At 44.5% G+C, this 27,146-nt stretch overlaps 1 protein-coding gene across 5 annotated transcripts in view; it reads left to right on the top strand.

Annotated features, from left to right (window-relative positions):
- The first annotated feature begins 23,523 nt into the window (after positions 1-23,523).
- TERF1 (telomeric repeat binding factor 1) overlaps positions 23,524-27,146 on the top strand; it is a 41,742-nt gene continuing 38,119 nt past the window's right edge. For all 5 annotated transcript variants that reach the window (XM_079901466.1, XM_079901465.1, XM_079901464.1 and 2 more), the window contains exon 1: positions 23,524-23,852. In XM_079901466.1, coding sequence (XP_079757592.1) covers positions 23,546-23,852 — 307 coding nt within the window. In that variant the 5' untranslated portion in view covers positions 23,524-23,545. The remainder of the gene's footprint in view (positions 23,853-27,146) is intronic.

Below are 27,146 nucleotides of genomic sequence, written 5' to 3'. Positions count from 1 at the left end.
CATTTCACAACTTCTTTCTGGAAATGCCCCTTTTGCAAATTCCTCCATAGTTTCTTGCGTAGGTAGCACTTCCTATCCCACAGAAAGCACAGTCCTTTGACCCTGCTAGTCACAGGCTCCACTGGCCAGTACTGAAGCAGCTTGTCCTCGGCCACCCCAGCTTTGGTTCACACACCCAAGCAGAGAGTAGAGCAACCTCTTGGTCAGCAACTTCTTCCTGGTGTCATAGGGTCTGCGTGTGCAGCAAGTTCTACCATGACCTGCGTGAATGTGGTTATTACCAGCCCCATGACTACCACCAGTGCTGCAGTAATGTTATGAAACACCCCCAAAATCGTAGCGGCTAAAATTACAAGTATTTATGTTTTTTCACTCATGCGGCCACAGAGGAATTGGGGTGGCTATGACTCAGGCAATGATTCTAGGTTTAGACTGATGCCACATCTATCTCATTCTGGGGCTGAGTGAATAATCAGGGCTCATTATTCTCATGGTGGATGGCAAAGTGAAAGGGGGCTAGCCACACCATGCAAGTGCACTTAGAGCCTCAGGTAGGACAAGCCATACATTAAATTTGTTGTATCATTGGTGAAGGTGGTCGTATGACCAAGCCAAAAATCATCTGAGAAAGAAGATATATTCTGTCCAAGGAAAAATCATGGCAAACACAAGGAGGCAGAGAAGAATCATGAACCACAAACGCCATCTACCAGACTCTTCCCTCTTGGGCACAAATGATTCATTCTTATCCGGCAGGGAAAATATCCTCACTCTCCACCAAGACACTCCAAACTCTGATCCAGTCATTGCATCAGGTCCATAATCTCATGATATTCAGCAGGTCCAGCCGCAGCTCTACTTCATCTGGAGACTGTGAACTAAAAAGCAAGTTACGTGCCCTTGCACATCCATCGTAGAGTAGCAGAACGGGGATAGGATAACTGCAATAAACACTGCCGTTCAGAAAGCGGAAGAATGATAGGCATACAGCAAACGCTGGTCCAAAGACATTTTGAAATCCTTTGGGACAATTTTTGCAAGTTCTGTACCGTAGAGATAGGATATACTATTTGATTAGGTTCTGGTCTTCCGCCCTGGGAATACCTCTCTACAGCTCTCCGGTCTCCTCTTTTCCATGAACGTTATTCTACATTTCAAATAAAATCAGTTTTTTTAGGGAGAATTTTGGATCTCTCTTTCCTTTGGCCTTCCTCCTCCCTGGGGCAAACTCTCTGAGCCACTGCTCTGGGCACTGGTGAGCTGGTAGCCTCTGGTCTTCTTGGCTTACCTATCCCGGTGTGGAATCTCTGCCCTCCAAGTATCCTGGGGTGAGGGCTGCCTCACTTGCGGTACAGCCTCCATCCCATGGGTAGGGGCTAGGTGAAGGAACCCCAGACTTCTCAGCCATACTCACCCAGAATTTAGCCTCTTCGACTCAAGTTGAAGATGAGAAATGCTGGTATCATGCCCCTTCTAGTGAGATATGGTTTCCCTTGACTGGGAGCTCAGGAGAGAGGGAGTCCTACACTCTTGGCTGGAGCGGAGCTTCAAGCTGAACTGGCAGGGGAGGGAGGGAGGAAACATGTAATGGTTGACACATCAGAGAATGCCCTTATTCTTAGCAAGTTTCAGTACATTTTCTTGAATAAATGTTTCTTCATTGACTGTATGGACAATTTCCAGAAACTTGAAGTGGTTATTTTAAAATAGTTTCCACCAGCTTTCCTTGAATGGGTCTGTGGAACTGCTTATACTGTCATCCCAGAAACAGCCCCCAAGAATCATTTTACATCTTGAACAATCACAGACTCCTTTAGGCTAATGATACGTATAGCAGCAGAGCTCTCTCTAAATTTTGTCGTGTGTGTGTGTGTGTGTGTGTGTGTTTTAGTGTATTCAATTCCAGTCAGCTCTAAGAATATTCTTTGAAAGATGCATCTCTCCATAATTTCAGGTACTTTGGGCATATCTAGCTTTCACAGGACCATGCCCTTGGTCTTATTTCTAGAACCATTTTTTGTCCCGCCAAAAAGACTTTTCAAAAATCTTAACAGAGGGTATGGTGGCCACACTTTAATGTGGTTATTGCACTGACATGGAGTCTTGTAAGCCTTTCTAATTCAAAGAATTTTTCCATTTTATCTTTTATTCCTTGGAGATTAAAAGAATTTCCATTTTTCAACTTTGCGTATTTCAGAATTTCTGGGTTCTCTATATCTCTATCAATTCTGCTTGCAAACTAGCTAGCTCTTTTCTGAGCTCATCTCTTTCTTGTGGCACCTTCTCAAATGTGGCTGTTATAAGCAGTTCTTGACAGCAATGTTCTATCTTGACACCTTACCCAGTGCCATGAGTTCATTTGATACATTTTTCTTTCCCGTTATCAAATGCAACAGTTTTATCAAATGTTTCTCCACTATATAATATGCGTTACCATTTTTCCAACCTCCTATCTTTGCTGTTCACAGCATGGCCTCATAGCCAGTGCCACATAGAGTGTTAAGGCAGCACCCTAATACTGATACCAACCAATGTACCACTCTTGGTTTGGTTAAGAACATTATGCTACTGGAAAGTATCACAGGAATCAAACAATTTAATAGAGGTATTAGAGCACACACACTGTGGGAAGAGCAAGAGAAGTGAAAGGCAAGAAGATTGCAACCTGACACCAAAGCAAACAGTTCTCACATTTCACCAGGAAACTGTGACAACCCCTGGGTTTCTCTGAGGAAGCTTCCACCAACTCTCTCAGTCTGCAGCAGTGAAATTTATATCCCTGAGAAGAGTGAGAAGCAGCAGTGCTCATCCACAAAGACCTCACAAGAAGGATGACCTCAGGGCTTCCCTGGTGGCTCAGTGGTTGAGAGTCCGCCTTCCGATGCAGGGGACGCGGGTTCGTGCCCCGGTCCGCGAAGATCCCACCTGCCGCAGAGCGGCTGGGCCCGTGAGCCATGGCCGCTGAGCCTGCGCATCCGGAGCCTGTGCTCCACAACGGGAGAGGCCACAACAGTGAGAGGCCCACGTACAACTGCTAAAAAAAAAAAAAAAAAAAAAAAAAAAAAGGATGACCTCTCTTCCCGCCACCTACTAAATCTCATACAAGTTCCTCTCACTGGCAAGTTCAAACCCAGGACCACACAGGGAAGAAGATTCTGGGAAGTGCAGTTCTTGGTAGAGTAGACCTTGGAAGAGGTGGTTGAAAACAGCCCGTCCAGCACGGAAAGTGAGCCCCAGTCTGGAGCAGCAAGCCATGCCTTTTGTATGTAGCTGGGTCTGCTACTTCCTACCCAAGTCCCTGGAGGAGAACATGAGCCTTGGAAGAAGGAACTGATACCAACTGTGAGGGACCCTGAGGTTTTAGTTTCATGAACTTTGTGATAAAAGAGCCGCTGGGATTCTTGGCCCTTGCCAATAATGAGCTCATAAGCCAAACATTTTAGTGTGTACTCTTAGCATAGCTTAAGCATATCTAATGATGCCACCTACACACACACGCACGCACGCACGCGCGCGAAAAAAGGTTAATAAAAGCCAAAACATAATTAAATACTGAAAATGATATAGAATGATACTTGGAGAGCTAGAAGAAAACTTAGGGGTCCCCAAACAACTCTCTCATTATGTAGGAATTGAAAATAGAAGAAAATCTTGAAATGAAATAGATATAACAGTATCTAATTGATGAGGCATGGTGGGGTCATGTACAAAACAGTGATTTCACTTCTGAGGTGTAAGTGTTGAGCAGTAGATATGACTTGGCCAGGGTCCTTTTTTTTCTTTTTTTTTGGCTACGCGGGCCTCTCACTGTTGTGGTGTCTCCCGTTGCGGTGCACAGGCTCCGGACGCGCAGGCTCGGCGGCCATGGCTCATGGGCCCAGCCGCTCCGCGGCATGTGGGATCTTCCCGGACCAGGGCACGAACCGATGTCCTCTGCATCGGCGGGCGGACTCTCAACCACTGCGCTACCAGGGAAACCCGTGGCCAGGGTCATTTTAATAGACACTGGAGGAGGGAAGGGGAAGCGGGTTTTGTGATGCAATGTGAAAATGGAAATTAGCTATTGTGTTCACTTTTTCCCCTCCAAATTATTCCACCCACTAGATTAAATGGAGAGGAAGCAGACATTCTTTAAAGTTCTTAAATGCTCTGGATACCAAAGCAGGAAAGAAGAGCAAGGTTCACGTGAATGAGAGATAATAATCTGGTTGTTGGGAATTCCCTGGCAGTCCAGTGGTTAGGACTCCCCCGCTTCCACTGCCAAGGGCCAGGGTTCAATCCCTCGTCTGGGAAGCAAGATCCCACAAGCCACGCAGCACGGCCAAAAATAATAATAATAATCTGGTTGTTTATAAAAGAGGGAAATAAGGGTTTGCACGTCAGCAGACATGGACCCACAGTAGGCTAATGCCCTAGGTTAATTTTGAACACATGAGAGTCTCCAAACGAAGGGAGCATTTCTGCCCAACACGTTGAGGAAAAAGAAGCAAATCACAATGTACTGAATTCAGAAATAAGCATCTTTCACTTCTGTTCTAGGTTTGGGAACCATTCAGCCCTATTTTTCTCTATGTGAACAAGGGTTTCTCAACCTGTTTACATTCTCGGCCACTGACATGTTTGCTGTGGAGATGCTTCCTGTGATTATAGAACGTTTAATAGCATCCCCAGGTTCAGCCACTAGATGCCAGTAGCGCTCCCCAGTGGTAACAATCAAAAATGTTGCCAGATGGCGCATCTGGGCAATGCCTCCTGGCTTATCTAACTGTGCCTCTAACTGTTCTAGAAAGGACCTACCAAGAGGCAATCATGATTCAGAAATCCTTTCCTTTGGCAGGGCCGCATTTCCCTGGTCAGGAGTAATTACAAATGAGCATATAATCAGGAGCCTCTCCTTAACGCTTGGAGACATTGTAGATTGTGTTGCATTAGCTGCCCAGCAAGATTCTTAAACTCTCTGGCCAAAGTTTTGTTTGTTTGTTTGTTTGTTTGTTTGTCTGTTTTGGTCACTAGACTTGTAGGATCTTAGTTCCCTGACCGGGGATTGAACCCAGGCCACAGGCAGTGAAAGCACCGAGTCCTAACCACTGGACTGCCAGGGAATTCCCCAAAGTTGTTCTTGATAAGAGGATAGCCCTGGATAATCTTATAGCCGTGCGAGGAGGTGTCTGTGCTGTAGCCACACCACCTACTGTACGTGGACTGACACTTCTGGAGAAGCTGGAACTCAGTTACATAAGATCACTGAGCAAACCATTTGGCTTAGAAAGGTGACTGCCTCAACAAGGTCTTTCTCTGACTTATCTAACTTTGGTTTGGGTCTTGTGGCCTGTGGCTCTGAAGTCCACTTCAAATCTTGGGAGTTATCTTGCTTACAGTCATGATAATAATCTCCCTGATGTGTTGTATTCTCTCCAAAGCTTTAAATGCTTCTTCAAAGCCGCTGACCACCAAATGATCACCCTGCAACTAGAACATCGAGAAGGGAACAAAGAGAATGACTGACTTAAAGACTGTGAACCTAGAACCATAAACTGTGACTGTCACAAGGATTAAGCAAAAATGCCAGGACCGATGAACACCACACTGAAGACCACTAGAGCTGAGAAGACTACAGAGCCTACAGAGCAGTAGCTGAGGGTGGCACTAATGCCTCACATCTGCATCACATCTCTCAGATTGAAAGTTTGATCGAAAGGGCAGAATTGTTAAAAAAGAAACACACGGACCCAAAATGGAGTCACCAGGTGGGTAAGGCCCACCTAGACTTAATGCCAAACCAAACTGCAGTTTCATCCTCTCTCAGAAGTGCAATTTTAATCCAGTCAGTCTGGAATTTCCTGATTCCAGTACAATGAAACTCCTGCCATTCTCTCTCCCCCAAAAGAAGATGAGCTGTCCTGAAACAATCCTTTCTTTTCTTTTGCTAATAGCCTTCCTGTCCATCAGAATTCCTACCTATAAATGCCTACCGTTTTGTACAATGCCTCTGAATGTCGTTCTACTTGCTAGATGGGATGCTGCCTGATTCATGAATCAATTAATAAAGCCAATTCTCCCTTCAGAAAAAAAGGAAAGAGAAATGTTGCCAGGTAGTTGAGAACAACTTATCTAGAGTAACAACCCATAAGATGTATGATTCAGAACTATTAGGGAGGAAAATTTTTCCTTCTACCCTTCTTTGGCTGGTCTAATAATTAAACTGACATAAGACAGATTAACAGGAGGAAAAAAAAATGATTTTGTACATATGGGAGCCCCATAAAAATATGAGACTTCAAAGACAGTCAGGCAACTGAGGCTTATATGCCATCCTGAGCTAAGGAGTGGGATGGGACCTGGGGCTTCAAGCGGGAGAAGGGCAATTGACAGGCCAATAAGAAAAACACGTTTGGTAATTAGATGTCTGCCCTGCCATTCAGGTAAGTATTCCAGATAAGAAGTTATCTCTGGTAACAGCTCTCTTTCTGGGCCAGGACCCCTGTCTAAATTCTTTTAGGCAGTTAAGAGAGACATAAAAGTGTTTCTTGAGTTCGCTGGGTCTTGACTACCTTCAGCTTAAAGTAGTCCATGTACAAAAATGGCATGTTTGGGGGTGGCCTTTTCTGCTCCCCTTCTGAATGATGACACTGCATCTCTGTTATACCTCGAATTGCTTTCTTTGGTAAAGTTTAAATAATGTTCCTCTTGTTAAAAGATAAAAAGACATGTTAAAAATTTTAAGAGTTTATCTGAGCAAACTCCATTCGAATCTGACAGCATCCAATCTAGCAGAAAGGAGCTCCAAGGAGCTGTACAAAATGAAAGATTTTTATATGCAGAAGGGAGTGGGAACAAGGAAGGTATACTAGGTTAAAAAAAAAAAAAGTGGGTTGGTGATTACCAAGTTACTTTCCTTTGGCAGACAGCAGAGGTCTATCAGGCAGATGACCTCACTAGTGTTAATCAGGTGATTCCTGGTTGACTGGTTGAAGATTCCATTTCTGGGAGAGCCGAGAGTCTCAGTTTGGTGATGGGGGTTTAGCATAAGCAGCTCCATTTTGGTCCTGTTCTCTTATTTTTAACACTCTGTATGAAGAATCTTAACCAAGATTCTTAACCAAGGGAATTAACATATTTCAGAAAGATTTTCAGCAGGCAGGGATTACAACTAAATGCTTTCTTCTTGACATTCCATCAACCATCAGTTAAATCAACTACTGAAGGGCAGACAGTAAGGCCACCCCAAAATAAGCCTCTTTAGCATAAAGATCATTTTGAGCTGATTATTTTTAAGAAAGAGCAAACATAGGAGAAGCTCTGAAAACCGACTAGAAGTTACCTTCTTTAAGGGAGGTTTATATTTATAAGGAAAATCTCCATTTGTAAGGGTGTCTCCCTCTCTGTACCAGGGATACAGAAGATGAAGCTCTTAGAAACCGAAAAATAACAACCTTACCCCTGTTTGCTGTGCTTTTTTGTAGATAACCTCCCATAACTGGCCTCCCCATCCCCCAGCGTCTTTCTTTGTCTTTAGCTGAAGATGGTATTTTAAAGTGGTGACGGGCTTCCCTGGTGCGCAGTGGTTAAGAATCCGCCTGCCAATGCAGGGGATATGGGTTCGAGCCCTGGTCCGGGAAGATCCCACATGCCACGGAGCAGCTAAGCCCATGCGCCACAACTACTGAGCCTGCGCTCTAGAGTCCGCGAGCCACAACTACTGAAGCCCGCATGCCACAACTACTGAAGCCCGCGCACCTAGAGCCCGTGCTCCGCAACAAGAGAAGCCACCGCAATAAGAAGCCCGCGCACCGCAACAAAGAGTAACCCCCGCTCGACCCAACTAGAGAAAGCCCGCACGCAGCAATAAAGACCCAACGCGGCCAAAAATAAATTAATTAATTAATTTTAAAAATAAGTAAATAAAGTGGTGGCTTGGGGAAATTCCCTGGCAATCCAGTGGTTAGGACTCTGAGCCGCTGCAGGGGGCACGGGTTCGATCTCTGGCCATGGAAGGAACTAAGATCCCGCATGCCGTGTGGTGCAGCCATAGCTAAATAAATTAATTAATTAAAATAAAAAACAAAATTGTGGCTTGGGCTGCTTTGGGGAATTTTGCTTAGCTTTCCTAGTATCTGCTATGTATACAGGAAGTATATACGTTATTAAACTTCCATTTGTTTTTATCTTGTGAATCTGTCTTTATTATGGGGTAAGGGTGGGGAATGGAATCTCGGCTAAGAATCTAAAAGAATAAAGGGAAAATTATTTTTCTTCCCCAACACTACATACTCATAAAGATTACGTTCCTGGTTAATTAATAATTAACTATCCCGTTATTCTTGGGTATTTCTGTTTCATTTTATTAAGCAACATTTGTATGTAATTGTCCTCTTGCCTGAAATCTTTTCTGGAACCAGGTAGGGTTTAAATAAATCGATAAACTAAATAACTAATAAATATGGGAATCCCGGGCTTCCCTGGTGGCGCAGTGGTTGAGATTCCGCCTGCCGATGCAGGGGACGCGGGTTCGTGCCTCGGTCTGGGAAGATCCCACATGCCGCGGAGCAGCTGGGCCCGTGAGCCATGGCCGCTGAGCCTGCGTGTCCGGAGCCTGTGCTCCGCAACGGGAGAGGCCACAACAGTGAGAGGCCCGCGTACCGCAAAAAAAAAAAAAAAAGAAAGAAAGAAAGAAATCCCAGTCAATCATGCCCTGTTTCCACCTGCCTCTTCTAACATTTATAAACTTCTTGCCCAAAATCCCTCAAGAAGAAGAACGCTCCACTGCTTGTGAGGCACTGTGTCCCCCAATCCATGGATTGTTTTCCCCTAGAGAAAGGACATCAAACCTATTACTAAACTGTTTTAGCCTTGTCACTGGACAATTGTAAAGTTGAGATTAACAAATTCTATTTCCCATGCATATGAAATGACCCATTTAAGTAGATTTCTAACATCTCTGCACTTTTGCTTAAATGTCCAGGATCAGATCCAGCTGCTCGTGGGGATTTCCAACAAAGAGAGCAGCTGAGAACACTCGATTAGAAGAAAAGAGCAGAAAGATGCAGAAAAGAAGTTGCAATTAGTAAAAGAGTTAGAAAGAGACCCAGGAAGGAGGAAGGAGGGACTTGCAAGAGGAGAGATGGTGAACTCTGTCAAATGCTCTATAGGGACTGAGGAGTGCTCATTGGATTTGTGGATTAACAGAGGTTCCTGACCACAAAATCTAGAATCTATAAGAAAAAGGCTGATGAATCTGGCAACAAAAATGTTTAAATGCCAAAGAGACCATGAACGAAAACAAAGAACTGGAAAGATATATTTGCATGTAACCACGAAAGAGCTAATTAACTTCTAAAGAGCTCTTCCCAATCAGTAAGAAAAAGAACAGTGCAATAGAAGAATGGGCAAAGGACCCCAAAGAAGCAGTTAACAACAAAAAGAACTCCAAAGGGTTTTTGGATGCCTAAAAAGTACTCAACCTCATTCAAAAGGAATGAAAATTAAAACAAAAATTAGATATCATTTTTTTCTCCTATCAGATTAGGAAAGACCTGTTTTAAATAACAATACAAAGTATTTGGCCATTATGTAGGTGTTAAAAAATTAGTAAACAGAAACCTCAAGCACAGTTGGGAGACCAGCAGAGGGAGCTCTCATGCCCTGTGGAGGTAGCAGAGGCCAACAGGAGGAAAAAAGACTCCCCTCCTTTCCCGGCAAGGACTCAGCCAATGAAAAGCCAGGGACTTTTAGTTTTTCTAGCCCTCCCAAGTTCCTTGTTCTCCCTATAAAAACTTTCCCCTTCCCTTGTCCTGTGGAGACTTGCCCGTGGTTCACCATGGTTGCAGACCCCAAACTGCAATTCTCTGCTGATCCCAAATAAACCCATCTTTACTGGAGAAATATCTGGCAGTCTTGTTTCAGGTCAACATAGGAAACTGGCATTCTTATACACTGTGGGAGTGTTAATTGGTATAAATTCTTCGGAAGAAAATTTAGCAATATCTATTAAAAGATGAACATCTTATTTGCCCTAGCAATGCATCCTTTTAGGAATTTATCTTAAAGAAATGTTCCCATATGAGCAAAAACACATGTGTACAAAGAAGTTCACTGCAGCCTAGTTTAAAAGAGCAACACTGAAGAGACCTAAATGTCCTTTGAAGGAGCTCAGGACTTGCCACCCCAAATATGCTGTTTTGGTGTATTCATTTATTTCTAGCTGAAGGCACTTAAAGAATTGCAAATGCAGGGTAAGCCTTTCTCTGAACTCACCTTATCTGCCTAAAGACAGATTCTCCAAAAGGAACTCAAGTGTCGTAAGACCCCTCTTCCCCCCACTTCCCTCCACTCTGCTCCCCCCTTCATCAACCAAGGGAGATTGACTCTTATCACAGGGGAGGAGACTAGAAATTGACACCACACCCAGACAAACTTTGTCACAAACTGTCATACCTCCCATCTATCCTTCTTAGGGCCCATTCATCCATTGTTCCTAAGAATCATTTATTCTCCCCTAAAAGACCTATATCTCTCTTCCCCTTCCCCTATTAAAATGATATATAAGCACTCAAATCCCGTGGCTTTTTTTGGATATTCACTTTTTCTTTGTTCCTGTGGTGCCCAGTGCATGTAATATTAAAAATTAATAAACGTGTAGACATTTTCTCCTATGCCTGTTGTCAGTTTATTTCATACACCCAGCTATCAAATCTAGGAGGGTAGAGAGAAAGCCTTTCCTCCCCTGCACCATTAATACCCAGGTGGTTACACTAATCCCAGCACAGAGAATGAATTCCATAAAGCTGTTAAAAAAAAGAAAGAAAATTTAAGACAAGTTCCTAACTGAATAAAGAAAATGGTAACCATAGTTGCCTCTGGGAAAGAGGCTGGGTGATTGAGAGCTGGATTGGGGAGGAGATATAGTACTTTTTGCTGTAAATTTTTTGTGCTATTTGGATTTTTTTCACGTGCTTGTAACTTTTTTTTTCAAATAAAAAATGTTGAAAAGGTTTCAGTAAAGCGGGAAAGCCTGCAGCTGTAGTGCAAGGGAGTAAAAGGAAATCTAAACTAAGAAATGCATGGAATGGAGGTAGGAGTGCAGCATCTGGGCTCATCTTCCCTCCCTTTTCTTTAATCCTGATCACAGCCCACCGTGCTCCTTATCACTGTCTCAGGGTTGGAGAATAAGGCTCAGGGAATAATGCTTCTTTACAAAGTAAGAAGGTGTTACCGAGTTCAAGTTCGCTCTGCTTGCCGCACGACAGGCCAATAAATCGGAGACGTGGTGTTTAGGCAAGGAAGACGACTTTATTCGGAAAGACTGTGACCGAGAAGATGGCAGAATAACGTCTCAAAATAACCATCCTTTCTTTTGCTTTTGGCTGTACGCGGGCCTCTCACTGTTGTGGCCTCTCCCGTTGCGGAGGGCAGGCTCCGGATGCGCAGGCCCAGCGACCATGGCTCACAGGCCCAGCTGCTCCGCGGCATGTGGGATCTTCCCAGATCGGGGCACGAACCCGTGTCCCCTGCATCGGCAGGCGGACTCTCAACCACTGCGCCACCAGGGAAGCCCTGTGTTGCTTTTATATTTCGCAAAAATGACGGCTGAATTTTAACTCTTTGCATCCTGGTTCATCTGAAAAAAGAATGCTTTGATCTTATTAAAGCAATCTTTTCCCTCACAAATTTAAATCAGCCTGATTTTTCTGTTGATGATTAAATGATTAATAATATTTTGGGTTTTGGAATTGCTTGGCCCATTTAAAAATATTACAGCCTAAAAGGCAGCGTAGAAAACTTCTCAGAGTTAAAGGAATTCCCTCTTCTTCCAGTCCCTTATTTCCTGGGTTGCTGCTTCCATCTTTAACGGTGGAGCAGTCCTTCTGATGGTGGCTGGTTTGTAAAACAGTTACATTTATGAAGTCTCTGAAATGGGCTTCTGTTCTCACAAACAGGAAATGGCTCTTTGGAGAATATGGCTGATTACTTGTTCAGCAAGAGCGAAGTTTTCCATTTGCACAAAGAAGAATTTTTAGCCTGTTTTTATGAAATTGCTTTGAGTGCTTCAGTATCTAGGAAATTCCCAGGGCAATTTCAAGTAAGTTTAAGAGAAAAATCCAAGGTCCCAGAAAATGTTCACAGGAGGTGCTTTTGGAGGCAGATCTGGGAGCAGAAAGTTCTCAGCAGGCAGAGTGGGGAAAAGGAAGTCGCTAGGAGTCTGCACAGCCAATTGAGAGTCAGCACCGGAAGGTACCAAATCCATCGCCTCACCTTTCCCTGCTCATTTTCCCTTTCTAACAGTGAAGAGCCAAATCTGACTTGTGGGATCGCTTTCTTTTACTTTAACCTTTGCATCCTGTTGCTTTTGTTCGCTAAAAGGATTCTATACACAATTGCTGGCCTCAGGGAACCCTGCTCCTCTGCATGAATGTTAAACCAAAGTGCCTTTGTTCAAGGAAACATCCTGACCCAGTCCACCTGTGAATGGCTGCAAGAAAGAAGAAATGAACACATCCCCTCCCCGAGGCTGGCCATTCCAGGGGACATTTGCAAATCTTACGGCCTTTTTACTTTACTTCCTCATCTCATCCCCCTCTCTGTTCTATAAAAGAAACCGGCGGGCTTCCCTGGTGGCGCAGTGGTTGAGGGTCCGCCTGCCGATGCAGGGGACACGGGTTCGTGCCCCGGTCCGGGAAGATCCCACATGCCGCGGAGCGGCTGGGCTCGTGAGCCATGGCTGCTAAGCCTGCGCGTCCGGAGCCTGTGCTCCGCAACGGGAGAGGCCACAGCAGTGAGAGGCCCACGTACCAAAAAAAAAAATGCAACACAATGTAAAATTGTAGTTGTAAAAGTAAAAAAGATCTGGAGCAATTATTTCCTCTCCATTAGAAGTGGATGGTAGTGGGTTTTAATCTTTTTTGAGTCACAGCTGTTTTTTAGACTCTGATGAAAATGTAAATGGTTAAAAATTCAAATCCAAGAGTTCAATGGCCTGAATTCAAATTCCTGTCCACCATTTATTAACTTTGTACCTGAGGCAACTAATTTAATGCTTCCAAACCACAGTTTTCTGTCTATATGATAGAAATAATAATATTAACTGTTTAACAGGGCTGTTATGAGAACTAAATGCGATAACTCACCTATAATGCTTACAGCATTGCCTGACACTTCAGAAGCACTCCATGAATGTGCTCTGTGACTATAATCACATGGACTCGAGCAACCAAAAATGCAGGGATTTCTGGATTTAGACAGGGCTGGATCCAGTGGCTCAAATGATGCCCTTTTGTCTCCTCTGCCTTCTCTATGTTGCCTTCATTCTCAGGCAGCCTCTTCCCATCAGCAATGTTCTCGCAGAAACTTGAATGAGAATGCATGCCTCCTTAATATTCCCAGAGAGGAGTCTGGCTGCCTGTATGCTCTGCCCAACCATGAACCAAACATGGTGCCCAAGGGAAGGCAAAGCTCTGATTGGCCTGGCCTAGGTCAGCCAGGATGGGGAAAATCACCCCTACCCAAGTATGAACGTGGACAGAGCGGGAGGGAGGGTGTGTTTCCCTGAGAAAAATCAGGATATCATTCCAAAGGGAAGAGTGAATGGAAACTGGACAAAGAAAACAACAAATGACCACCCAGCCCAGGTTAATTGCCTTTATTTTAGGTGATTAACCTGTCATTAGGGATAAACCTATTATTAGGGAAATTGAAGAGATTCCATAATTTTTTTCTTTTATCCATTTAATGCTTTTTTTCTTTTCTTTTTTTTTTTTTTTTTTTGACCGTGCCTCACTGGTGTGAAGGATTTTAGTTCCCAGACCAGGGATTGAACCCGGATCTCTGTGGTGAAAGCACTGAGTCTTAATTACTGGACCGCCAGGGAATTCCCCATTCAATGCTTAACAGCTCTGAACATGAAGAAATTTCTTCTTTTGTTTAACTTTGAGTCTTTAAGCGAAATTAAAACTCATTTTCTCTGAGAGTCAAGAGTCATTTCCAAAAAGAAAACTTGTTCTTTTACCACATTTGAGTCTGGGGTGTTTGGTTTTCTGGCTCTCAATTCCTTTGTCTGTAAAAATGAAAGGGTTGGCTTGGGTGATCTCTAAAGTATCTTCTAAACATCTGTGATTTTAAAGAACAATAGCAATGATTACACAGAAAATTTGCTTGTTACCATCAATTCTATGAACCCTGGAAAAGTCTTCCTTTAATCTGGGCTGGTTCTTCAGAGTTCATCTCTAAGCAACAGACACTGGAGTGCATTGATTTAGTGGGCAGAGACTGGATCCAGAGTGCCTAGTTCAAACCCTGCTTCTGGTCATTACAGCTGTGTGACTTTGAGCAAATTGCATAACCTCTCTGTTGCCTTTTTTTTATAGATTTAATAATAGACCCTGCCTCATAGAGCTGTGTGAGCATTACAGAATTTATACATGAAAATGTCTGACACTGTTATGTTAGTAAAGGTGTTGCCCGTTACTAAGCAAGCATCACCTCTCAGAATAAAATCACCTTACCTATAGAGGAACAAGGATAAAAATTAGAGTGGACTTCTCATCATAAATCACACGTGCAAGAAGAAAATGAAGTGAAATATTTAAAATGTTGAAAAGAAAAAGTCAATTATTGGTTACATACATTTTTACATACATTTTTATCAAAAATCCATGGACCTGTACCTTAAAATGATTGCATCTTATTTTATATAAATGATAATTCCTCCATACAGTTTTTTGCGGGCCTCTCACTGTTGTGGCCTCTCCAGTTGCGGAGCACAGGGTCCGGACCCGCAGGCTCAGCGGCCATGGCTCATGGGCCCAGCCACTCCGCAGCATGTGGGATCTTCCCAGACCGGGGCACGAACCCGTGTCCCCTGCATCGGAAGGCGGACTCTCGACCACTGCGCCACCAGGGAAGCCCCATAAAGTTGTTTAGAGTCTACCATAAGCCGGTTAGCAAGTGAGGGCCTGGGGGATTTTAAAAAAAAAGAGAAGGTTGGTGGGAGGGCTTAAAGCATAGTCCTTATCCCTCATGACATTAAAGGCTAAAAGAGCTAGTCACGGGGTAGGGAAGAATAAGTAGTGCAGTGTTTTGAGTAGCCTCAGAAAAATATGAACCAGGGAGTTCAGAGGATATGCACTCAGCAGTTCCTGGGAAGGTCAGGGAAGGTCTCTGAAGGATGTGATGGTTGAACTTGTTGCCATTCATACCGTTGTCTCCAGCTACCATCTTTAACCCATGCAGCATGGCGGCCTGAGGAGTCACTGCTTTCTTGAATAGCAAACACACTCTCTTCCACGAGGCCTCCTGCTGTGGACAGTCTTCTGAAATTTCCCTGCTGGATTCAGGCTGAGAAAAGACGACGAGGCTGAGTGCTGCTTTGTATTTTTTACTCTGCCTCATCTAGAGTTTGCAATTTCTTTCCCTTTAAATTTAGACAAAAAATGTCCAGAATAGAGTCAAATTTCAGTTGATACTATTTCACTGTGATTTCGGTTTCTTTTTCAAAAAGAACACCATTATATGCAGAAAAATTCAGGGTCCAGAAAGACCCAGAGACTTCCCTGGTGGTCCAGAAGTTAAGACTCCATGCTCCCAAAGCAGGGGCCCGGGTTCGGTCCCTGGTCAGGGAATTAGATCCCACGTGCCGCCTCTAAGACCCAGTGCAGCCAAATAAATAAATATGTATAAATAAATAAATAGAATCCTGGTGTGTTGCTTTATTTTTTTAATTTATTTATTCTTTAATATTTATTTATTTACTTGGTTGCGCTGGGTCTTAGTTGAGACAGGAGGGCTCCTTAGTTGTGGCTCATGGGCTCCTTAGTGGCAGCACGTGGGCTTCTTAGTTGCGGTATGCAGACTCTTAGTTGTGGCATGCATGTGGCATCTAGTTCCCTGACCAGGAATTGAATACAGTCCACCTGCATTGGGAGCGCGGAGTCTTAACCACTGTGCCACCAGGGAAGTCCCTGTGCTGCTTTTTAAAAAAAAAAAGAGAGAGAGAGAGAGAGAAAGACCCAGAGGCCATTGCTCACTTTGTTCTAGTTTTGTGTCCAGGCTTGAAATGTGTCCTACGATTGTTGCCTACATTGCTGTTTTCTAAATGTCTGACGTGTGCTATGACTAAAAATTGGAAAATTAAACACAAAGTATTCATCTTTGTTTTGGAAAACAATCTTGCTGGAAGATTGGCTCCCATCTGTCCTCTCTAGTCTTTCTTCCTATTCACCTCTCTTTGCTCATCCGAGCCCAATCCTCACAGCTCTTCCAGCCCCAGCAGGATCCACCACTTCTTATGAAAATGTACGGTGCTACCTTCAGAGCATCTCATTACAAGGCCCTTTCCAAATCCTTGAAGGAGCAATAGCCTCAGGCCCTACACCATCTGGCTCTGCCCCAAGCCTATTTCATTTCAGATTGAGGAACATTCCTCAATCTGGGGATAGCTGGGGGGTCTTTTCAGACACACCCCACAGCAGCTCCCAGGCCTATGGGGGAGGGGTAGTTAGGAATGGGCAAACCCATCCTTTTTTCTCTTCCCTCTAAGTCAACCTACTGCTGAGCACTGTACTCATTAGTTCTGAACAAACCTTAATGTCTGAACACAAACTTTAAATGTTAAGCCTAATTAAACCGATAACACTGCTACTTTTCATTTTGTGTGTTAATGGAGACACATACAGGAACTACTGAAATAATGACTCTCATTAGAGGAAGAACAAAATTAGTATTTATAGGTTCTAATTAAATTTTGCCTTCCAAATATGATGCTTTTTTGCGTTTCACTAAAGATAGTGAACGTACAAACTGGAGAAGGAAATAATAAAATGCCCAAATAATTAAAAGGAAATGGATGCAAAAGGGGCACCCTTTTCTGTGTCATGGTTTCTGATGCTTACAGACTATCTAGAGTGCCATGAGCCACGGGAAACCCAGACCCACTAGGGAGATAAAACAAGATAATAAATGTGAACATCCTTTAAAAAAAGGTGAAACATCTCTCTTCAATATCAGTTGCTTATTATTTATCATTGCTGCTGCGATAATAACACTAGCCCTTGGGGTTGGAGAGAGAGTCTGTATGGACCACAGAACATTAAATGCGTAAAACTGAAATGGTGATCACTTTCAGTTCTTCCAGGGTTCGGAATACCAGAAGTTGTTCAAAGCCTTTAAAAATCAAAACCAAAAATACTCCCTTGTGGAATTTAAAAAAAAAAAAAAAAAAAGAGCACTTGGAGCCGTGGAATTTCACCTGGACCTTGTATAGCACACTCCGACAAAAATAAGCCTTTATTTTCCTCCAAAACGCTCTGCAAAATGCCTACAACTGCTTAGTTACTCCCAGAGGAAAATGTGTCCTATTTTGGTGGCCCTGCAGCTTTTCTCTCCCTAATTAGCGCCTCCATATTGTCTGGCCATCTGCTTCTGGGTTCTGCCCAAGTTGTGGTCATGGAAGGGGTATTTTATGATCTCATCCTTTCGGTGGGAGGATAAATTCTACGTTAGTCTGTTCACGGCAAAAGACCTTTGGGGGAGACACATAGGCTCCCCATGGTGCTTTCTGTTTAGCAGCTAAACATTCCCCCTGGCTGCTAAGGTCATGGGGGTTCCTGTCTGACCATCTCACAGCCAGCTAACAGGAAAATGCCATATGCAGAGCGTTCTACGTACTCTCAGCCACCGTCCTTATGTTGTCTCTTTCTACTTGATGTGCTACTTGCCAGAAACCTTTGTATTCTCCCCACGTAGAGCTGCCCTCTCTTACTGGGGCAGGAGAAAGATGGGCTCCAGGCTACACATTTCCAGCTGGCCTCCTGGTCACACTTCCTGGGGTAAGAAGATGGGCTCCAGGCCAGACGTTCATCACCAGCCCCCTGTTTACATTTCCTGAGGCAAGAGAGAAACGGGTTCCCGACTACATATTTATGACGGGACTCCTGTCTGTATTTCGAGATCTGCACTTCGATATAAGAATCAACAACAGGAATAGGGTAGATAACCGGACATGGGACACTTTTACGACAGGGACAGAGAGGGGCTAAACCCTGTTAAAAGATCAAGAGGTCATACATTTCCCATCCTTGGGGCAAGGGAAACATTGCACATGCGCAGAAAGGCTCCTTGGGGGTCAAAAGGAGAGGGCACCACCCCATAATATGTGATGCTAAGGCCGCCCCATAGGCCTCTGGGCTGGAATCCATCTTGGAAAAAGAGTTGCGCACGCATATTGAGGAGGGTCCTAGGGCAGGTCAGGTGTAGAAGAAGAAGCCAGATAACTGTGCAAAGGTAAACAAAGACCCAGAAGAACTGCCCTGTATGAATGACTTCACCATCTCTTTATTGCTCTCCACCCTCATTAGGGAGGACGCCCACACCCTTTCTCTCTGGGTGCATCTCTGCCTTGCCTCTGTCTTAACTAAATAAACTGTTTCTCTGTGTGCTCTCCCACTTGTGCTGTGTCTCTAATAATAAACTTTGTACCTGTTTTTACAGTTTTTGCCTCCTTGAGAAATGGATTTTTCACTGGAGGTGAGAGCCAGGGGTTTTGTGGTGGCTAGGATTCCTGGTTTTCATCCAGGCTACCCAGGTTCAGTTCCTGGGCAGGGAATTAAGATCTCGCTTCATGCCACCACTTACTGCTGCCTCTCTGAGATCATTACATTGAGTCATTTTGGCTATTAGATACAACCCTGTTTGGGCAACCACCAGCCTGGACTAACCCTTTGACCCCAGTGTCTCATTTATCCACGTGCAGTCAAACACTCTGGTACGTAGTTCATAAGGATAGCCTTCAACTGTGAGTTCCTCTCATCCCTGTACATGCATTTTCCTCCTCCAATCAAGAGGTGAAGTCTACTTGCCACTGAATCTGGGATGGCCTTGTGGCTTGCTTTGACCGAACGAGCATGGAAGAAGTAACACTGTGCTAGTCTGGGCTTGGGCCTTCAGAGACCTAAAAGCGTTTGCTTTTGCTCTTTCATTTTTATTTATTTATTTTTTTGGTCGCACAGCTTGCGGGATCTTGGTTCCCCGACCAGGGATTGAACCCAGGTCCACAACAGTGTAAGCGCCGAGTCCTAACCACTGGACCACCAGGGAATTCCCATGATTTTGCCCTTTTAAAGCACAGCTGTCATTGAAAGCAGTCCAGTCTCTCCTACTCAAGAGAGGCCACGAAGACAGGCTCTGGAGGAGACGCCGTCCTCTGAGCAGCACGGGGCTCCTCGGTTTCCTGGTTCTTATGGATTTAGTCCCAGCAAGTACCACACCGGTGCTCTATGTAGAGCAGAGAGAAGAATCTTAGATTTGAAATCAGAAGAAATTCCTGAGGCCAAAAGAGCAAACACACTAAGCCACATTCATGCATGTTACTTGTATTTGTACAGTAGCTTTCAAACCAGCTTCTTAGATCTCTGGCCCTCATCCCGTCTTGTGCTTGGCTTTTTTGCATATTGGGCTTACAAGCGAGCTAGTAAGAAAGAATTTCATAGATTTCTTTTTTTTAATTGAATGAGGGGAATTATACTATGTATTCTATTGTTTAATCAAAGATTTCATTCCATAGTGACCTTTACTGGGAAGAGTAAATGTATCACCAGGGCTGACAAAAAAAAGTAGCCAATTCAGTCTGTTTGGTCAAAGAATTGGTTGATTGGGAAAGGCAGTGCTGGTCAAATCTGTTATTTAGAATTAAGGCCCAATTGTACTCTGAATATTTTTATTTTTAAAAAGATTTTGTGAAATATTTCAAACTTATGAAATACAGAAAATAATATAATAAATACCTGCCACTCAATCTTGTCAAACCTTAACATTTGACCATACTTGCCTGTTAAAAAGAAAATCACAGGCCTCAAATGATGCCACTTGTGCTAAAGCCCATGATGCCAAATCTAGGCTTAATACCTGACTTGCAGTTTTGACCTTCCCCAGAAATGTAATCTTCATCAACCAGTCTACAGTTTTCTGGCCCAGCCCAATGACTAATCTGTCCTGTGGGCCCTCTCTAATCTCCCTGAGGAAGAAGAGGCATATCTGCATGATAAAACCCTTGCTTTTCTCTTCCCTCCCAAAAAGAAGGTGCTAACCTTCTCTTAAACAAGGTAATATATCATCCTTTTCCACTTGAAATAATCTCGCTGTGAGGGAGAATAACTGAATGTGCTGTGATAACCTCAGTCATTAAATGGGAGGACCCACAGCACTGCCTTCCCACAGCTGGCTATGCACTTATTTGTAAAAGTTGATATGCATATTGGGCGTTAATTCTTTAGCAGAAGAAAGGGGAGGGGGACCTTCTGTGGATCCAGGAACCACTACAGAGAAAATGAACTCTGGCTGGTGTCTGCTCCCCTGGGGAGGCCTTCTAGGGAGAAGAGGGAATAGTATAGAGTCAGAGTGCCTGCTTTCAGGTCCTGGGTCCCTAATTTACTAACTAGCTAACTCATTTACCGGTCTTGGGTGAGTTAACTGTCCTCTCTGTGCTGCAGGTTCATCCTCTATAGAATCATAATAGTATCTACCTAATAGAATAGCCGTGAAGATTAAATGAAATAATTCATATAATGCACGTAGAAAAGTTCTTGACATCCATTAAACATGCAATAAATTTTAAGTGTGGTTGATACGATCATGATCATTATCATAATTAGTTTCCGGCTAAAGGGACTTGGTCTGACCTATAGAGAAAGAGGGCAAAGACAGAAATGGAGGTATCTGGTTTTTGTGAATCAACACAGCAAATCTTAAACCGTTAAAAAAAAATAAATTTATGTATTTATTTTTGGCTGTGTTAGGTCTTCGTTGATGCTCACCGGCTTTCTCTAGTTGCGGCGAGCAGGGGCTACTCTTCGTTGCGGTGCGCGGGCTTCTCATGTTGCAGAGCATGGGCTCTAGGCGCGTGGGCTTCAGTACTTGTGGCACACAGGCTCAGTATTTGTGGCGCACGGACTTAGTTGCTCCGCGGCATGTGGGATCTTCCCGGACCAGGGCTCGAACCCATATCCCCTGCGTTGGCAGGCGGCTTCTTAACCACTGCACCACCAGGGAAGTCCCAACACAGCAAATCTTTTTTTTTTTTTTTTTTTTTTTTGCGGTACGCGGGCCCCTCACTGTTGTGGCCTCTCTCATTGCGGAGCACAGGCTCCGGACGCGCAGGCTCAGCGGCCATGGCTCACGGGCCCAGCCGCTCTGCGGCATGTGGGATCTTCCCGGACCGGGGCACGAACCCGTGTCCCCTGCATTGGCAGGTGGACTCTCAACCACTGTGCCACCAGGGAAGCCCCACAGCAAATCTTAAAGTACTATTTAGTACTTAATAGCTGAAGTTTTCAAATTCTATAAAGAATTTTACTGGTAAGAATGTGGGCCCCAACAGTTTGAAGTCAGGCTCATGATGGCTCAAGAAATTCAGCCTATTCCAGCAGAAAGTGGCCCAGGTCCCTACAGGTCCTTAGAACAGTCAGCGAGGGACTTCTACACCTCTAGGCTAGGCTAGGGTCTGTGGCCCCTGTCCAGCGGAAAGAAGCTTCAGGAGAAGAGACCTTCAGCCCCTTACCCCTTAAGAATAAGGGTGTAGAGTCTCTCAGGGGGGAATGAGACAGGCTGGGACCTGGGACCCTCTGCTGAGTGCACCTCTCCTTGAACAACAAAATACACAGAAATTATAAGGGACTAAAAATAACTGCGTGCATGGCCAGTTGGGGCAAATTCTGGACAGAAGATACAAAAAGACCAAAAAACCCAACTGCCACTTTTGAAGAGCCCAGAGCAAAAGCAGGGTACTGAGCACAGCCCCTGAACTCAACACCACCCGAGGGTGGGCAAAACACCTAAGCCACACCTGTGGCCCGACCCCTGGACACACATCTACCCTCACCCCATCTACGGAACAAGCTTGACACCCACCTCAGGGAACGCACAAGCAAGGGAACCTGTTGTCTGTTATCTCTCCCCCCTGCTGCTGCAGGGGCCCCAATAAAGCCTTGCCTGGAAAAAAAAATGTTTCCTGTTATTCTGACTATCAATTTTTCTCTAAGCACGTCTTAAAAAGTGTAACATACATTCATTCAATAATATTGATTGAATGTCTACCATGTGGCAGGCACTTTTCTAGGCATTAGGAATACAGTAGTAGAAAAGACATACAAAATACCTTCCCTTATGAATCTTACTTTTTTTTTTAACCACTGTGGATTCTTAACCACTGTGGATTCTTAATCACTGTGCCACCAGGGAAGTCCCCCAACCTAGGTATTCTTAACGGCTATAATATGGTGCTTTAAGGACTCAACGTTTCAACTCCGGCTTTAAGATAATAATAAATGTGTAAAATTAAAACATAAAGGCTTTGATAATGTTGGATGTGTTATAAACAGAAAGTTGTTGTTGGTTTTTTTTTTTTTTTTGCGGTACACAGGCCTCTCACTGTTGTGGCCTCTCCCGTTGCGGAACACAACGCGCAGGCTCAGCAGTCATGGCTCACGGGCCCAGCCGCTCCGCGGCATGTGGGATCTTCCCGGACCGGGGCACGAACCCGCATCCCCTGCATCGGCAGGCGGACTCTCAACCACTGCGCCACCAGGGAAGCCCACAGAAAGGTTTTTAAAAGAAACTTTTTATTCAGTTATAACCCATATACTGAAAAGTGCATATATCGTGTTCAATGAATTTTCATAAAGGACCACACTGATGTAACTATCACCCACATAGAGAAATAGAACATAACCAGACCCCCTTCCCCCAACGCCCTCTTGTGCTTAAAGGTAAGTTTGAAAGTTCAAAATAAGTATTCACTTATTGTTGTAAAGCTGAATGCTATAGTCAATTTCAGGCCCTGAATAAAATTCATTCCCATAATAATATACTCTTCCTAGAGCGATAATTCGGAAAATTTGGTCCCCAGACAAGCAGCCTCAGTATCACTGACCTGCGAACTTATCACTTGCTAATTCAAGGATCCCAGTCCAGATCTACAGAACAAAAACTCTGGGGGTGGAGGCCGGCAATTCGTGTTTTTAATAAGCCTAGGGGCTTATTCTGATGCCCCTTAAGGTTGGAGAAGCACGGATCTAAGTCTGTTGGAAGAGTTTTGGTTCGTGATCGCACAGTAACTGTTAAGTGAATACCAGGATCTAAAGTGTTACGCTCAAAAAATAGTGACAAGTTTTAATCACCTATCTCATTTTTGAAGCACACTGAGGGTAAAATGTTTTTCCATTTTAACTAACCGTATTGTTGTTCTAGTCAGTGTTGCATTTTAGCACGAGAATAAAGCAGTCGCCCGCTCCCCGACCTCCTATTCTCTCTCCGCATCCAGCCAGAACTTGTCTAGTTTACCAACAAAACTGCACCCCTGGGTGGCGGGGAATTCAACATCCAGAGGCGGGAGCAGATTTCGGCCAATCAGAAGCCAGGTTCGAGCCGCTCGCCCATCCCGGTGGTGTGTGATTGGTGGTTTCCCGCGGGCGGAAGAGACCCTCCGAGGCTCCGCCCCGCGCGGCGCGAGCCAATCGTCGCTCCGCGCAGGAAAAGACAGACGCAGTGCGAGAGATGTAATATGGCGGAGAGCGCCGCCTCAGCGGCTCCGAGCCCGCGAGGGCTTGCGGATGGGGAGGATGCAGGTCCCCTGGAGGAGCGGATGGCGGAAACGGCGAGAGATGATCAGGGGCAGTTTGAGTGCCAGGAACCGCTCGAGTGCCAGATGCACTTGGGGGCCCCTGAGGAGGAGGAGGACGCGGGCCTGGTGGCTGAGGCCGAGGCGGTAGCTGCCGGCTGGATGCTCGATTTCCTCTGCCTGTCTCTTTGCCGGGCCTTCCGTGACGGCCGGTCGGACGACTTCCACCGCACCCGCGACAGCGCCGAGGGTGAGTGCGGGGCGCGCCCGGGCCGGGGGCGGGGACCGCGGCGGGCTGCCGAGGCCAGGTTTGCGGCGCTGTCCCCCAGGGGGTCGGGGATCGGGCTGCTGCGGCGCCCGAGCGGAGGGCCCCCAGCTCAGAGTTGATCGTTGGTTCCAATCCCGCATCCGCCTCCTCTCAGCTCCTCAGTTTTGCTCAGATTCATTAGAGTTGAAAGAGGGTTAAGTGGGTTAAAATGAACAAAACTGCACTGAATCCAGTGTCCAGTTCCCTTTGTCGCCTGTGGCGCTTGTGTTTCTTGCTTTTTTCGGCAGAGATACTCCTGTAAAGGCATTTATTTAACAAGTCACTGTGACCTAGGCATCAGTGTTTTCTGTTACTTCGGGAGCTATCTAAACCTGGTTTAGCCCGCTGGCTCCGTATAGGCTTCAGAATAAAAGTAACTGACAATGAAATCTACCGCCTACACAAGACAGCCTGTAAGCGATGGACAGAGACCTTGACGCCTAGAGAAGGCTAGCTGGCTTTTTGAATGATAACCGAAAGATGCTCTGGTATTTATATGAGTTGGCCGTCAACTTATTGCAGCCGAACGCAACCCCAAGATACTATTTAGTAGGAAATCAAATACCTCAGAAAACCGTATTGGTACATTTCAGCTTCACGGTTATCCCGTGAGTTAGGCAAGTAATCTCAGTTTATAGAGGAGTGTACTAGTTAAAACAACCTAAAGCATTGATAGGTTAAAGGGTTGTTCCAGACGCATGTCTTATCTTCCAATTCAAGAAACTTTCCTCCGTGTCACAGATAACACTAGAGCCATGGTTAATTAACACTAATTAGGAAGTTAAATCCTGGAATGAAGCCAGTTCATTTAATAATTCGAATTATTATAAAGGCCTCTTTGGGGAGGAGGCTAAAATTATCTATGTGTTAATGAATTTGAATTGGAAATATCAGTATGAGCTCCTGTTTATAACATATAGAAATATCAATGCATATTATACATATATAGACACAGGTTAGGATATACTCATATATTTCCTTGTTCTGTCAGATGAAAGGGTGTAGAAGCAATGTAACCCTAGCAGCAAGGGGTACACTTAGCACTCAAGTCTTGGTTTCCAATACCATTCTCCAGAGAAATGGCCTGATTCTGGGACTGGGACAGGAAATATACAAGTTGAGCCTGGAGCATCTTGTAACAGAAAGTAAGAAAGTGCTAAAAACAAAGCAAAACAAAACCCCCAAAGAAACAAAAAAAAAAAAATCCCACAATTATGGGAGTAGTACAAAAGGACACGGGAGCCAACCGCAAGGGCTCCCAATGGCCAAAGCTGAAATAACTCGAGCAAGAAAATACAGTTGACCCTTAAACAACACAGGTGTGAACTGCACCTGTCCACTTACAAGCCAATTTTTTTCTCAGTAGTAAATAAGACAGTACTACGCAATCTGTGGTTGGTTAAACTGGGAATACAGAGAGCTGACACTGGGATTTTCAACTGCTCAGAGGGTCAGCACCCCTAACCCTGGCATTGTTCAAAGGTCAACTGTAGTGTTGGATTATAACCCAACATACAAAATAAATATCCATAAAGTTCATACTGATGTAAATAAATGGTGGAATAAATATACAAATGGAAGAAGAGACAAATCTCCGACGCAGAAGAATTCCAGGTAATTCGTGTAGCTACTCGTCCTCAAGGAGGTGGAGCGTAACTCCCCACTCCTTAAGTGTGGGCTGCGAAGAGCACAGGATACAAAGGGGGAGAAAGTAGAGAAAGCTGACGGACACTGGCCCACCTAGGTAATCAAGGTCAGCATCAGCAGTGATAGCTAGTAGCATGTACACTTGATACAGTGTGATGAAAATGGAACTTTACCTCTGTGACCCTCCTCCCCAAACCCCATAACTCTAGTCTAATCATGAGAAGAATATCAGACAAATCCCAATAGAGAGGTACATTGTACAAAATACCTCAAAATTGTCAAGGTCATCAAAACCAGGGAACGTCTGAGAAACTGTTATAGCCAAGAGATGCCCAAAGAGACATGATGACTAAATGTTATGTGGTGCCCTGGTTGGGATCTTGCAGCAGAAAAAGGACATTAAGTAAACACTAAGGAAATCTGAATAAAGCATGGACTTTAGTTACTAATGTATCACTATTGGTTAATTAATGTAACATGGAATACTAATTAATGCAAGATGCTAATAACAGGGTAAACTGGGTGGAGGGTATATGGGACCTCTTTACTATCTTTCTTCACTACATTATGTATATTTAAAACCATTGTAAAAAATAAAGTTTATTTAAAAAAAAAAAGGACCTTGTAAGGTTCTAGCCCAAGACCCAAGGAATAATCTAGGTCATCTCCATTATTTGAAGGTTAAAGGCACAGAAACCCAGAAAGAGTAAACTTTTTCAGGTTGTATTGCTAAAACAGATATGCGAACTGTGAACATAATATTGTCTCGGTATTCCATTTTTGACTAAAATGACTCCCTTTTATCTCTTATAGAATTTCATTTACTACGCTTTTCAAGATTGTAAACATATACAACTCTGATGCTTCCTAGAAAATTCTTAGTTCTTTCATTCCAACTCAGAATTATTCTCCCACCTCACTTATCTCAGATAATGCCTTTTCCAGACTGATATTCCTAACCTATCTCCACCGTGGGAAGCAGTGTAGAATTGTAATTAAGAGCGTGGGCTCCATAGTAAATTGTCTGAGTTTGATTCCGGGCTCTGCTGGTTTATAGCCATAAGACTTGAAGCAACGACTTGGTACCACCAGTTCCCGTGGTACTACAATTTCCTCATCTGTAAAATGGTAGTAATAACGGCATCTACCTCAAAGGGCTGTTGAGAGAAGCAGATGAACTGATATGTATAAAGCAAGGTTTCTCAGCCTGTTGACATTTTGCACCACATGATTCTTTATTCTGTGTATGCTTGAGGGTAGAGGGGGAATGAGGTGGAGGTTCTCCCGTGCATTGTAGGATCCTTGACCTCAGCCACTAGGTGCCAGTAGCACCCCTCCCACTCGTGACAATCAAAAATAGCTCCAAGGGCTTCTCTGGTGGCGCAGTGGTTGGGAGTCCGCCTGCCAATGCAGGGGACACGGGTTCGTGCCCCGGTCCGGGAAGATCCCACATGCCGCGGAGCGGCTGGGCCCGTGAGCCATGGCCGCTGAGCCTGCGCATCCGGAGCCTGTGCTCTGCAACGGGAGAGGCCACAACGGTGAGAGGCCCGCGTACCGCCAAAAAAAAAAAAAAATGTCTCCAGACATTGC

Source organism: Stenella coeruleoalba (assembly GCF_951394435.1).
Source record: "Stenella coeruleoalba genome assembly, chromosome: 17".
Classification (NCBI taxonomy): domain Eukaryota; kingdom Metazoa; phylum Chordata; class Mammalia; order Artiodactyla; family Delphinidae; genus Stenella; species Stenella coeruleoalba.
The sequence above is the reverse complement of the archived record's forward strand: the minus strand, read 5'-3'. Positions and strand labels throughout refer to the sequence as shown.